Here is an 11,736-nt window from a genome sequence, read left to right on the forward strand (position 1 = left end):
GTGGCGCCCTAATCAGTAGCTAAGATGATTCCCGTCTTGGTGGTTCGCGCGCTCCGAGTCCGCCGCGACTCTACTTGAAATTCTGCTAACCACGCATGCGCTGATCTTTTCTGATGCCTGAAAGCCAATCGGCTTAAACCGCAACTTTGTTCGACACACACTACTGTTAATAAAAGTTTAAATTACTTTAAATGTATAATTAAATGTGACTCGACAGGAATTCGAAATTCAAACCAAATTAAGGCCTGGTATGTTTTATCATTAAAAAACAAATCAATCACTCGTTGTTTATAAAATTTTAAAATTAATTATATGAGATACATATTCATAAAAGCTTACATTTCGATAATTTTTCTATTAAGTTTTTAAAAAAAATAATAATAAATAAGTTGAAATTATAAGTAAATTAAGTTTCGTATACATAAAGCAATGTTATGTTTGACGTGTTTTGAAAATATATTTTTTCTACGTATTATACATGATAATAATTATTTATTATCATGTATAATACGATGTTTTTACAAAACTAGATTTGAAAATTAAATAGCAAATTCAGGTGAAATGTCGTATGTTACTGAGACATATTATAAATTAATTTCACGTAAGTATAACGTTACATTTCAATGTTATTATTGAGTTTTATAATAGTAAAATATCATAATTGACTATTATTATTTTTTTCAATTTATATTGTGTCACTTAGAAACTACATTACTTTTTGAATACAGGTATATTGAATTCGCTCGAATGAACGTCTTAGCAAGCTCAGTAATGTTATTTACCTACATAGTTAGCGGGTGAACCACTCTGAAAGGACGACGGTACTTTGAGTGAAAACACTGGCAAACGTAAACGACAACATTATTTCAAGTAGGCATTTTACTCCTGCGAGGTATGTCGCAGTTACGCTTATATTACGGTCCATGGACTATTTTGGAAAATATATATCCGTTTCGTGGATTTAAACTTACGATAAAAATCTAGGGAACTTATCCAGTTTCACCGAAATATTATTTCTGATTCGAAGGTATAAAAAAATAATATACCACTAAGGACTAATTGGGATATTGTTTAATAATTATAAGAATAATGTTTGGTCGTGTGCAAAACAATATTGTATTATTATTTTCAAGAAGGTAGACGGGTACATGTCCCTTGCTGTAAAATGCTTGTGAATGGTCAATGTACTCACACACGCTTTAAGAAATACAAACCAGCTATGCAGAGAGCTTTACAAAATAATATTTGTTTTTCCTAATATTTTACAACTAGTACTTTTTTTGGAGAAATATTTCGATATTATATACGAAATGCGAATATATTCGCACTTATTTTTTTGCCCCTTTTATTTTTTACGCGCCGATGGCGCTGGGTATCATGAGAATTGCTATTTGTAATACGATAAGATCTTTTCATTCAACTTATTGGTTTGGAAATAATATTATATGGAATCAATTGAACTTGTGAAAACATCATGAGTGCCATTTTATTAAAAATATTTTTGTCTTTCGGCATGAGTGCTTGATGATGCAGGATATTTAAATTTCTTTTTTTAAACCTTAAAAACATTAATATTAAAGACTTTTGGTTTTGATTAGATTTTTTTTAACTTATTATCCGATAAAGGCTACATACATCTAGTATCTACTCTACTATAGATTACAGTTTACATTTGCTTTCTCTCTTTACAAAACATTAATGTGTCGAATAAGAAAATCTATAAGTCTTGTAAGAGATTTCATAAACCGATAAATTGTTCAATTGTTTAGCATACACAAATATAACATTTTATCATCGTTGACGAGTCTAATCTACGGGCGGACGCGTCGCGCCTTGCAAATAACTTCCGCACCTGCCGGTTGCGCGCAGCATTGCATCACATTCCACCAACATGCATTCAGATACTCGACGGCTATATACTTCAGGTTCACTTCCATAAGCAAGATGGAAGCAAGTCGTAGTGTTTACAATATTAAAGAACTTTAATCATTTCTCAAATAATTAAAAGTTCTATCGGATTTCTTTTAATCCATTATTAATAAAAGGATTTTAGATGTACGTATAGATGTAAGTTGTACTACAGTGTTTGTAATTTCTCCTGAATTTACTTTTAATAGTATATAGTGTGATCTGTTGTAAATATTTTGGGCGGGTTTCCCTAAGTTAAAAGTAAGGGAGTTACAAAGTTATAAGTGTCCATTGTGGAGGCGTGGCGCACGCGCGACGACACTCCGCGCGCCGCTGCCGCCGCGACCGCTCACGCCTTACCGTGATCGCACACTGCGATAACTTGCATTGCGTCTCGCGCAACGCAACTCTTTGCTTTACCGGTAATGAGACTTGCTTCAAAAGTTTAAAAGTTGTAATGTGCGGTTCAAAGAACGTAGTATTGGGAAACATGTGGTGTCGGTGATCGCGCGATGCGGCGACAGTCGCGCGCCTCGACCGCGCGATGAGCGTGAGTCGCCAACCTCCTGCGCGTTCAGCTCGCCTGCACGCGCGCCAGACACTTCTGCTTATGTTCATTCTCCTGCTATTTTTTGCTTTAGTAAAAGCACAGTAAGTATTGCTATAACACAAGACTTCGTCCAAAAAATTGTATTTTACATTGCAAATTTATTAATTTTGTCTGAAAGATTTCAGCTAGAAATAAATATTATGATATTTGTTAAGTTTACCATTTATTGCGTGGCATGTATATAAAGTATATATTTTTTTTAAACTAGCTGTTACCCGCCCACTTCGCTGAGCACTAAATATAAAAGGGCAAGGGAAACAATGAGATTCAAAAAAATAATAATATGTAGCTTTAACCACCTTTGAATGATTCGCAGTTGATTAGTCATATGATAGTCTCATGATCCATTTAGTAGTTTTCAGGTGATTGACACACAAAGAAAAATAAAATCTGTGAATATATTTCAACTATTATTTTACGAATGACAATAATAATAAAAAAAAAAAAAATTAAGTAGAAATGATTGGTTTACATTTTTTAAAGTTCCGACGGCCGACGGTATCGTGAAACCGTTTTGAAAGTGCGTATATTTAAACACATTTTAAAATTAAATGTAAAAGTGTAAGGTAAATTTAAATTGCTGCTTATTTTAAATTAAGATTGTTTTTTATAAAGATGATAATTTTTATAAATATTAAAAATATATAATTCGTAACAATGAGTACGGAGATAATAGATATAGTAGTTGGTCATATTAGACCAGTCATGTTGAACTAAGCACAAATCTATCTCGTTGTTGTAATAGGTTTTCCGACCGTCACCGACGTTAGGTTAATTTCATATTGGATTTAGGGAATCCTCTCGCTAAATGGCAATTCTATCTAAGCCAGAGGGAAACTCATTTAAATACCTCTTCTAAGTATTTAGATGCATATATACAGATGTTATTTGAAAGGGATTTATTCGCCTGAGGACTGATTGTTAATAGATATTTTGATGGTTTATGAATAGATTTCTTTTATAAAATGACAATTTTATTTTTCTAATAAAAACTTCTAGTGTAAAATAAGCGAAAATATTTACGTTTCTATTAATTTTTGTTAATTGTAATTGATTGGCAGTACGCGCTGATTTAATAAAGTGTAACTTTGCCTGTGTTTTTTGACGTAAAATCAATTTAAAGCCTATATATTTTTTGTTGTTTGTATAAATGCTAATGTCATTATAAGGAATATATTATGAAACTATGAATCACATTGTAGCTAAGTAAGGCTGTGCTTTCGGAACTACGAGTCACGAAAACTACAACATTTGATTAGGTGAATATTAGGTTATTAAGTTACATATATTATAAGAAAAGAAAAGGTACATATGTTATATACAGCCAGTTGGATGTATTGTGCGTGACAGATGCAATCATTTCCAACAAATAAAAAAATATGAGCCTATAAATGTAACTGAAGAAAGACTAAAGTTTGGAGCTTATTCTACCGTGTTCTTTATTGTAAAAGGAGACGAATAATTAATTTGAAACACCTAGCTAGGTTTTTCAAATTATTCGTCAAAATATATATTTTGTCGCCTACTTTGCAATCCCCTGCTTTTACAGCGGAATACCAGAAAATATTCTGTAACAAAAACTCGAAACACACCGCGGAACACGAGCGTGAAATGACGGAATGTGATATGCGACATTTATTAGTAGTTATGAAATTTATCCCACATCAAAATGGCGGTTCATCGTAAGTCGGCTGTCAGCATGTCACGGGTGAGATACAAAATTAATTCTTACCGAAAAGTACTGCCGTTACAAAATTTAAAAAAAAAATCAAGGAATGATTTGCTCACGTGGTAGATATTATTATTAATTGACCACAACCAATATTAAGGACAGCATCTGCACCACGGTTGCGCTGCGTAATAAAATTGTAAAAATATATATATATATGAAATTAAATTAATCCTTCAGCTCATTTGTTGAAACATAAACATTTGGTTTTCTTGCTTCAAATTAATGCATTTCGATTATACCTATCCATTATAAGCCTTACTTTTCCCCTAGGGTATAGTTGTATTACAGTAATCTTACTCAAGAAATTCTAATCAGATTGATACTGGTTTATATATTATATATAAATTTAGTTTAAAATTACATTACTTTCAATATGATTATAACCTAAATTATTGGAATAAAATACCAAAATCCCACTGAGTGTCTTTCATCACAGGTCGGTGATATTTCGATGCAAAACCTTGGTATGTCTTTGAGGATCTACGGGTCACCTTATCTTCGACTTCGACTCGTGACTTTGATCATCAAATACTGTTTAATTGTTATCTGGGAATATATTTTATTATAATAAATTTAATAATGGCCAAAAAAAACATCGCGAGGATACCTGCACGTGAGAGAAGGGAATCTGCATTGTGTATCCACCAACCCGCATTAAAAAAGAGTGGTAGAGTAAGCTCCAAACCTTCTCCTCAAAAGGGAGGCTTTTGCCAAGCAGTGGAATATTAACAGGCAGTTACTTGTTAGTTTAATCTGAATAGATGATTTGTAACTATCTGTTTGCGTCAGGCAGCTCATCTATTGAGATTGGTAAAACTTTAAATGTCAAACTTTAAATATCACGCTACTCAACGGTGTGGAGCAGTAATGCTTGATATGGGTAAAATCACCCGGAGCGACTGCTAAAATGAAAATGAAGTGAAAATGTTGACGTTTGGTTATGATGTTTTTTTGTAGACCGGAGCGCACTGTAGCGGTTGATCGTTTGGAGAACGTCACTCACACGGTTACTCGGATTCTCGACGGCTACGACATTCGTCTACGTCCTAACTTTGGCGGTACGTAAACTAAACAATTTAGAACTTAAAACAAAACTAACTGCTATGTGAATTGATTATTACAGTTAATTTTTATTTGTGGATTATGCCTATTCGTCATATAGGTAATTATAGAAAGAAAAAAAATATTGATAAAAAGCAACCGTTGTAAGTATATTTCATGAACACTTAAATTGTTATAAGAACAATAAATATCCCTAAAACACTGTTACAGTCTTGTTAAACTTGTTTTTAATATGTATAATTAAAAAAGTAGTTTTATCATAGCTCCTGCCTTTTCCTATCTTCCCACTATGTTTTGGATATAGTCAAAATAGCTATTTATCTAGTTAAATCATGGCTCAATGAAAAATAATAATATTCTAGATTGTAAGTAGGTCGTATATATAGTATATATAAGATTCGCACATTAATAATGTTGTGTAAGTAAATAGTACTGACTTTAATATCTCGATGAAGGTATAACTTACACTCACTCATAGTAATTAATGCTTATGAAGTTTCCCTCGTAGATAGAGAATTCCTAAATAAATATAGCTACAATTCTGCAACTTAAACTTTGTTTCATATTACACGTAACCTTTAGGATGCACATTATTTATTGCATTTTCCGAGGCATGTAGATTCAATATATTGAATTCAGTAAACACGCTGCCATTCGTCAGCAGTCCATTTAACTCGCATCGAGGACCTGCTTCCTTGCACAAATGTTATTACTCCACAGGCGACCCGCTTTACGTCGGCATGGATTTAACCATTGCTAGTTTCGACGCAATATCCGAAGTTAATATGGTGAGTGAAAATTATTGTTTTCAAAGCATTTTCATACTCAAGGTCAATTTGTTGTTTTTTTAATGTTTATGTATTCCATCGAAATGTACACTTTATGTCTTGAAATGCCTCGAATTAAACCTCTTTGGTTTGATTTTGTAGGCTCATAAAAACTGTTAATCCGATTAAAATGTTTGTTTTTTTTATATATATATGTTATGATTATTTTTTTATATTAGCATTATGTTTGAGGACAAACAAAAATACGAAGGAACATTTTTTTTTTCATATTTATTTGTGTTTTTTTTTTTACCTACTATAAGTAAAAAGGATATATGAAATTTTTTTACAGAGAAGTGTGTGATATGATTAAATTTTTATAAAGAGTCTATATTTTCTATAATTAATTTTGCCTATTTAGTTATTTTAGTGACATTATGTTGATATTTTTTAGTGAACACATTAAAAGCGCATGTGTATTGCATTGTGTATACAGTATGATTAAAAAAATATTGGCAGCAATAGGGACTGCCGATAGAAGTGAAAACTTAGAACGTTTAGTATTAAAATTTTAAATTTCCTAATTTTTTAATTAAAATCACTCTGGTTTTCAAATCTGTTGCATCATTTACAGTACAAGATCATTACAAAATATGAATACAATTTAATTAAATTTACGATTAAAATACAATCCCATTATTTTGGATAGTATTTGTATTTATATAAATGTCAATGTACTTATTTTTACCATTATTTTCATTGTTTGCGTCATTGTCATCATTAATTTCAACAATACTTAAGACTTTTTGTACTTTCAATTATGTCATTGTCTTCTAAAAAAGATACAATTGGCTTATGGTAAACTACAGTAAGAAATGAATATATTTGATTCAAAACTGTCTAAGTATCGCAGAAAAAACGCACCGATTGTTGTTTTAAATTTTTAGTACAGATTTTTAGTACGATTATTGGACATATTTAAATTGTTTCACTTAGAAATTCAATTATTTCTTTTACCACCGTCTGAAGACATCTTTAGAATCAAGGATCTAAACAAATTTGTAAAATGACGATTCAAAAGTGCTTATAAAAGCCTACATGACTAAAGTATATTTTGATTTTAAAATAAACCTAATTCCATAACAATATTTTTTTTAAAAAAAATCCACTATTAAAATCGAATGATAAATGATAAAATTATATTTATAATTATTTTAAAAAATAGCAAAGTGCGTATTTTATTTTTTATAATTTAAATTAGTAACTAATTATTTCGAATTATTATATTTTAAATATTTTTTTGTAATGGAATGGTCGTTTTTCATCATTTTAAATTAAAGATTTTAATAATATAAGGTAATGAAATAATAATAAATAAATATGTCGGTGACGCGACCACACGATATTTCACCCATCCAAAAAGCGTCTAACGCGCACAGCAGACGACCGTTGCGCATGTGCCTGTCATGAGCATGTCGGTGACGCTAACCTATAAGATTTTTCTCTACCAAAAAGTGCCCAACGCGGCTATAGAAGTTTACACTTCAAAATATATCTATAGGAGTAATTTATCTAAATGTTAGCCATGTGTCATAGGATACTCATTACGAATACTGCTTTAAACGTCAATTCACGCATAATTTTTAATTATATTAAAATCATTTGTAATTGAACATAATATTCATAAAAAATAATAATAATAAACGAAGCCATTATCTTGAGTTTCGGAAGTTAGTTGAACGTGACACGTCAACAACTCGACGTCGAGATTGCTTTACTGACAAAACAGGGGTGTACTCGATTGCTCGTTGTAATTCATTAAGCTTTTAATAGCGAAAAGAGAGCAAGGCCGTGATCACTTGACACATATCTGCCGTCGGTGACCGAGGAGCAAAGTTGAGTCAGCAAATCGATGGAATCTTCAACCACTTTTTATTGTTAAGATACCCCATGCTTACCGTAAACAAAACTCCCTTACATTCGTGGATTAATTTCATTTAAATGTACTTTTAGGACTACACAATAACCCTTTATTTAAATCAATATTGGAAAGATGAAAGGCTCGCTTTCGGTTTACAAGACGAGGTCCTAACCTTATCTGGAGATTTCGCTGATAAAATTTGGGTACCGGACACCTTCTTTGCAAACGACAAAAATAGGTAAGATTCTTGACAAAAATAAGATGTAAAATTAAGAATAAATAAATATCTTCACTGGTGATCTACCTGTAAAACATTATATAATGTAAAATAATATTTTTTATGAAAATATGTTATATATCTTATTAATTTGTTTATCGATTTGTTCGTATTTTAGTTTTCTCCACGATGTGACGGAACGCAACAAGCTGGTTCGCCTCGGCGGGGACGGTAGCGTGACCTACGGCATGCGTTTCACGGCCACACTCGCCTGCATGATGGACTTGCACTACTACCCTCTTGACAGCCAGAACTGCACCGTCGAGATTGAAAGCTGTGTGACTCTATATTCTCAATCCAGCTCACCATTATTCGCTTGCTTCGTCTGTTGAGTTTAAAGTTTTGTTAGAGCAAGCGTTAATTTTTTGTGGTTGAGCCGTAATGTTTTTTTTATTTATGCTTATTTTATACTCCATTGAATGATATGGAATTTCAAATATTGACCGACAATTTTCCGACACATCTTTTCATAATTTCATTCAAGAGCTAAATAGCTTCTTGTACGAAATACATTAACTGTTGTATTCGTATAATTAACATTTATAACGGTATACTAACGTACAACTTTATCATATAGATGGCTACACGGTGTCGGACGTGGTCATGTACTGGAAAGAAACACCTGTACGTGGAGTCGAAGATGCAGAACTTCCTCAGTTTACTATTCTCGGACACGAAACTAACGACAGAAAGGTGTGGCGACCAATTTTCATATTTGATATTTATTATATAACATGTTCTATTTAATTAGTTTGATTAGTATGGTGATCGATTCACCACGTTAAATTATTATCAGCGTGCATTAGTATGAGTGACGCTCGTACTTACAATGTCTTAGTGTGCGTGAGGTGACTAAGAGTAAAGTCGACAAAAAGTATACATATTATTATAAGTTTTTTTTGTTTTAACAATTAATTTACCGTAAAGGTGCACGCCATCCTAAAAGAACAAATCTATACTTTATACGGATATTTATATTTACATGTATATAATATTAACACCTTTCCCATAAATACTTTGTTTAGTAAATTGTACTATGTTAATACACATTAGATACTGGCACTCTACGCCTAATACAAATTCCTTAACTTGGGCCATAAATCACGACAGAGAAAGCGCACCTATTAAAGTCGTGTGTCGTTTCAGGAGAAGTTAGCTACTGGCATCTATCAACGGTTATCTCTCAGTTTCAAACTTCGAAGGAACATTGGATATTTTGTGTTTCAAACCTACCTGCCGAGCATTTTGATTGTAATGCTATCTTGGGTCTCATTCTGGATCAATCACGAGGCTACTTCGGCTAGAGTTGCATTAGGTAAAATAATAATAATAATATATAGATAAGATATGTTGAGCCAAATAATCAAAGTTTTTTTTTATAGGAATTACCACTGTGCTTACGATGACTACCATTAGCACAGGTGTTAGGAGCAGTTTGCCCCGCATATCTTATGTGAAAGCAATTGACATTTACCTTGTCATGTGCTTCGTGTTCGTATTCGCGGCACTCCTGGAATATGCCGCAGTAAACTATACCTACTGGGGCGCAAGGGCAAGAAAGCGTGCCAAGTTAAAAAACCGCGACCAAATCTCCACTAGCACTAGTATGGATAAGGAACTAAAATCTGGCGGTAGGTCTTTATGAACTTTGATTGAATATTCATCCAATCATCATCATAATATGTAAATTAAGAATTATAATAATTATAAAAGGATATTTAATTAGAGTCTACCTTAAAAAAGATTTTTTTGTATTAGGTATATCTTATGTATGTCAATTAAATCACAATTTAGTATTTTTATATTGAATTTAGTAATTGACACCACAATTGATTTGTTTTTTAAAGAAAATATTTTACCTAAATATTTATACCTAACTACTTCACCCATGCCAACTTATTTACGGTTTCTTTTGTAACAAAAAAACAAAATCATCCATATTATGTCTCTACATTACAGAGATTTTAAATTATGTTTCTTTCAAAGAAGGTTCCCACTCTCCAGAAGAAATCATAGCTCTCCGTGAGTACACAACTACCACTGGACGAGTGTCTCCATTGCCAAGTCTGCGGTCGCGACCGCTGCCACCTACCACTGGCGCACCACCGTCGCTGCGACTCCAGAGAGATTATACGAACCTGCGCTACAGGACACGGCCTCATTCGAAGAACTCGAGAAGTATATGATATATTACATATTTTATTTTCATTTATATTTTATTTAGCTTTCATTCGGCCCCTATGCTTTGTGCAAACCCGTCTGGCAAAAAACCATTGTATAGCTTGTGACATATTATATTCTACCGTTAAACAGCAATGCAAAGTATTGTTTTTTTTTGCTTGTGGAATAGGTACCTGATGGTAAGTGATCAAATTTCCTTACATCTCCAATGCGCCACCTACCTACCTTTAACCTTTTATTTGGATTATTAAAAAAGCGTGTTTTAACACGGAGGAGACCAATTGTCTTCTCATGGAGAACACTTGGAAGCTTATTTCACAACGCTGCACTACTTCGTTGGTGTGGCAGATGTTACATATCGTTTTAACGTGCTGTTTTATTGCGTTAAGAGTTGTCTGTTTTGCTTTACTAATTATTTACATTTATATAAACAATTATGTAATCTAGGGCTATTACATAGTTGTAAACTCTGTGGGACATTTCTGCTTTACATAATATATTAAATATATTATTTTTAATTATAAATTATAACATTTAGAAATGGGTTATTTTAGACTTTTTTAAACGATTATATTTAAGATACTTTAATTGACAATTAACCTTCGATTCAAATAAAATACATATGTATAATTTTACCAGTTCAATTTATTATTTATTAATGATTATTAGTGTTTATTGTTTTATTTTCAGAAACCTGTTTTTTAAATTAAAATTTATATATCTAAAGGTTTTGGTTGCTTAGTTTTATGTGATACTAGTAATATTTTTTTTTATTATTATATTTATATTAGTAGTAAATTGTCTTATATTTATTATTATTATTGTTACAGATAATGCCAACAAGCCAAAGATGATACACGCTCTGAAACGAGGCGCTACCGTCATAAAAGCTTCGATGCCCAAAATACGTGACGTTAACGTCATAGACACGTATTCACGCGTCATTTTCCCGATATGCTTTCTTATTTTTAACGGTGTCTATTGGGTTTTCTATATATTTGATTAGGGATTTAGATTATGTAACAATAATTTAAAGATAAAAAATCAGTACAAGTTAAATCTGAAGATTTACATCACTCAAACGTAACAAATACTACGAAACATTCTACTCAAACTGCATTTTGAAGATGTATTCCCAGCGCGCCAAAAGAAGTTTCGCTTTGAAAAAAATATTTAACACTAGCTTTAGCATTGTCTATAAACTATATTTAAGTTTCGAATACGTTCGTATATCCTTACAATAGAAAGAGTTTCCTTGGTGTTGGCAAAACTTAGCTT

The 11,736-nt window shown here is 32.1% G+C and overlaps 1 protein-coding gene across 3 annotated transcripts; it reads left to right on the forward strand.

Annotated features, from left to right (window-relative positions):
- The first annotated feature begins 2,249 nt into the window (after nt 1-2,249).
- On the forward strand, nt 2,250-11,736 carry LOC125077685 (gamma-aminobutyric acid receptor subunit beta-like). Of its 3 annotated transcripts, none has more exons than XM_047689688.1 (10): nt 2,250-2,559; nt 5,208-5,308; nt 6,033-6,100; nt 8,093-8,238; nt 8,396-8,553; nt 8,855-8,970; nt 9,424-9,592; nt 9,660-9,908; nt 10,264-10,455; nt 11,289-11,736. In XM_047689688.1, the coding sequence occupies exons 1-10, from the start codon at nt 2,453-2,455 to the stop codon at nt 11,462-11,464; spliced, it is 1,482 nt and encodes a 493-aa protein (XP_047545644.1). In that variant the 5' UTR covers nt 2,250-2,452; the 3' UTR covers nt 11,465-11,736. The 3 variants fall into 3 exon arrangements, with proteins under 3 accessions (XP_047545644.1, XP_047545646.1, XP_047545647.1); XM_047689690.1 differs by having other exon boundaries at nt 10,267-10,455; XM_047689691.1 differs by having other exon boundaries at nt 8,396-8,550.

Source organism: Vanessa atalanta, chromosome 4, assembly GCF_905147765.1.
Source record: "Vanessa atalanta chromosome 4, ilVanAtal1.2, whole genome shotgun sequence".
Taxonomy (NCBI): domain Eukaryota; kingdom Metazoa; phylum Arthropoda; class Insecta; order Lepidoptera; family Nymphalidae; genus Vanessa; species Vanessa atalanta.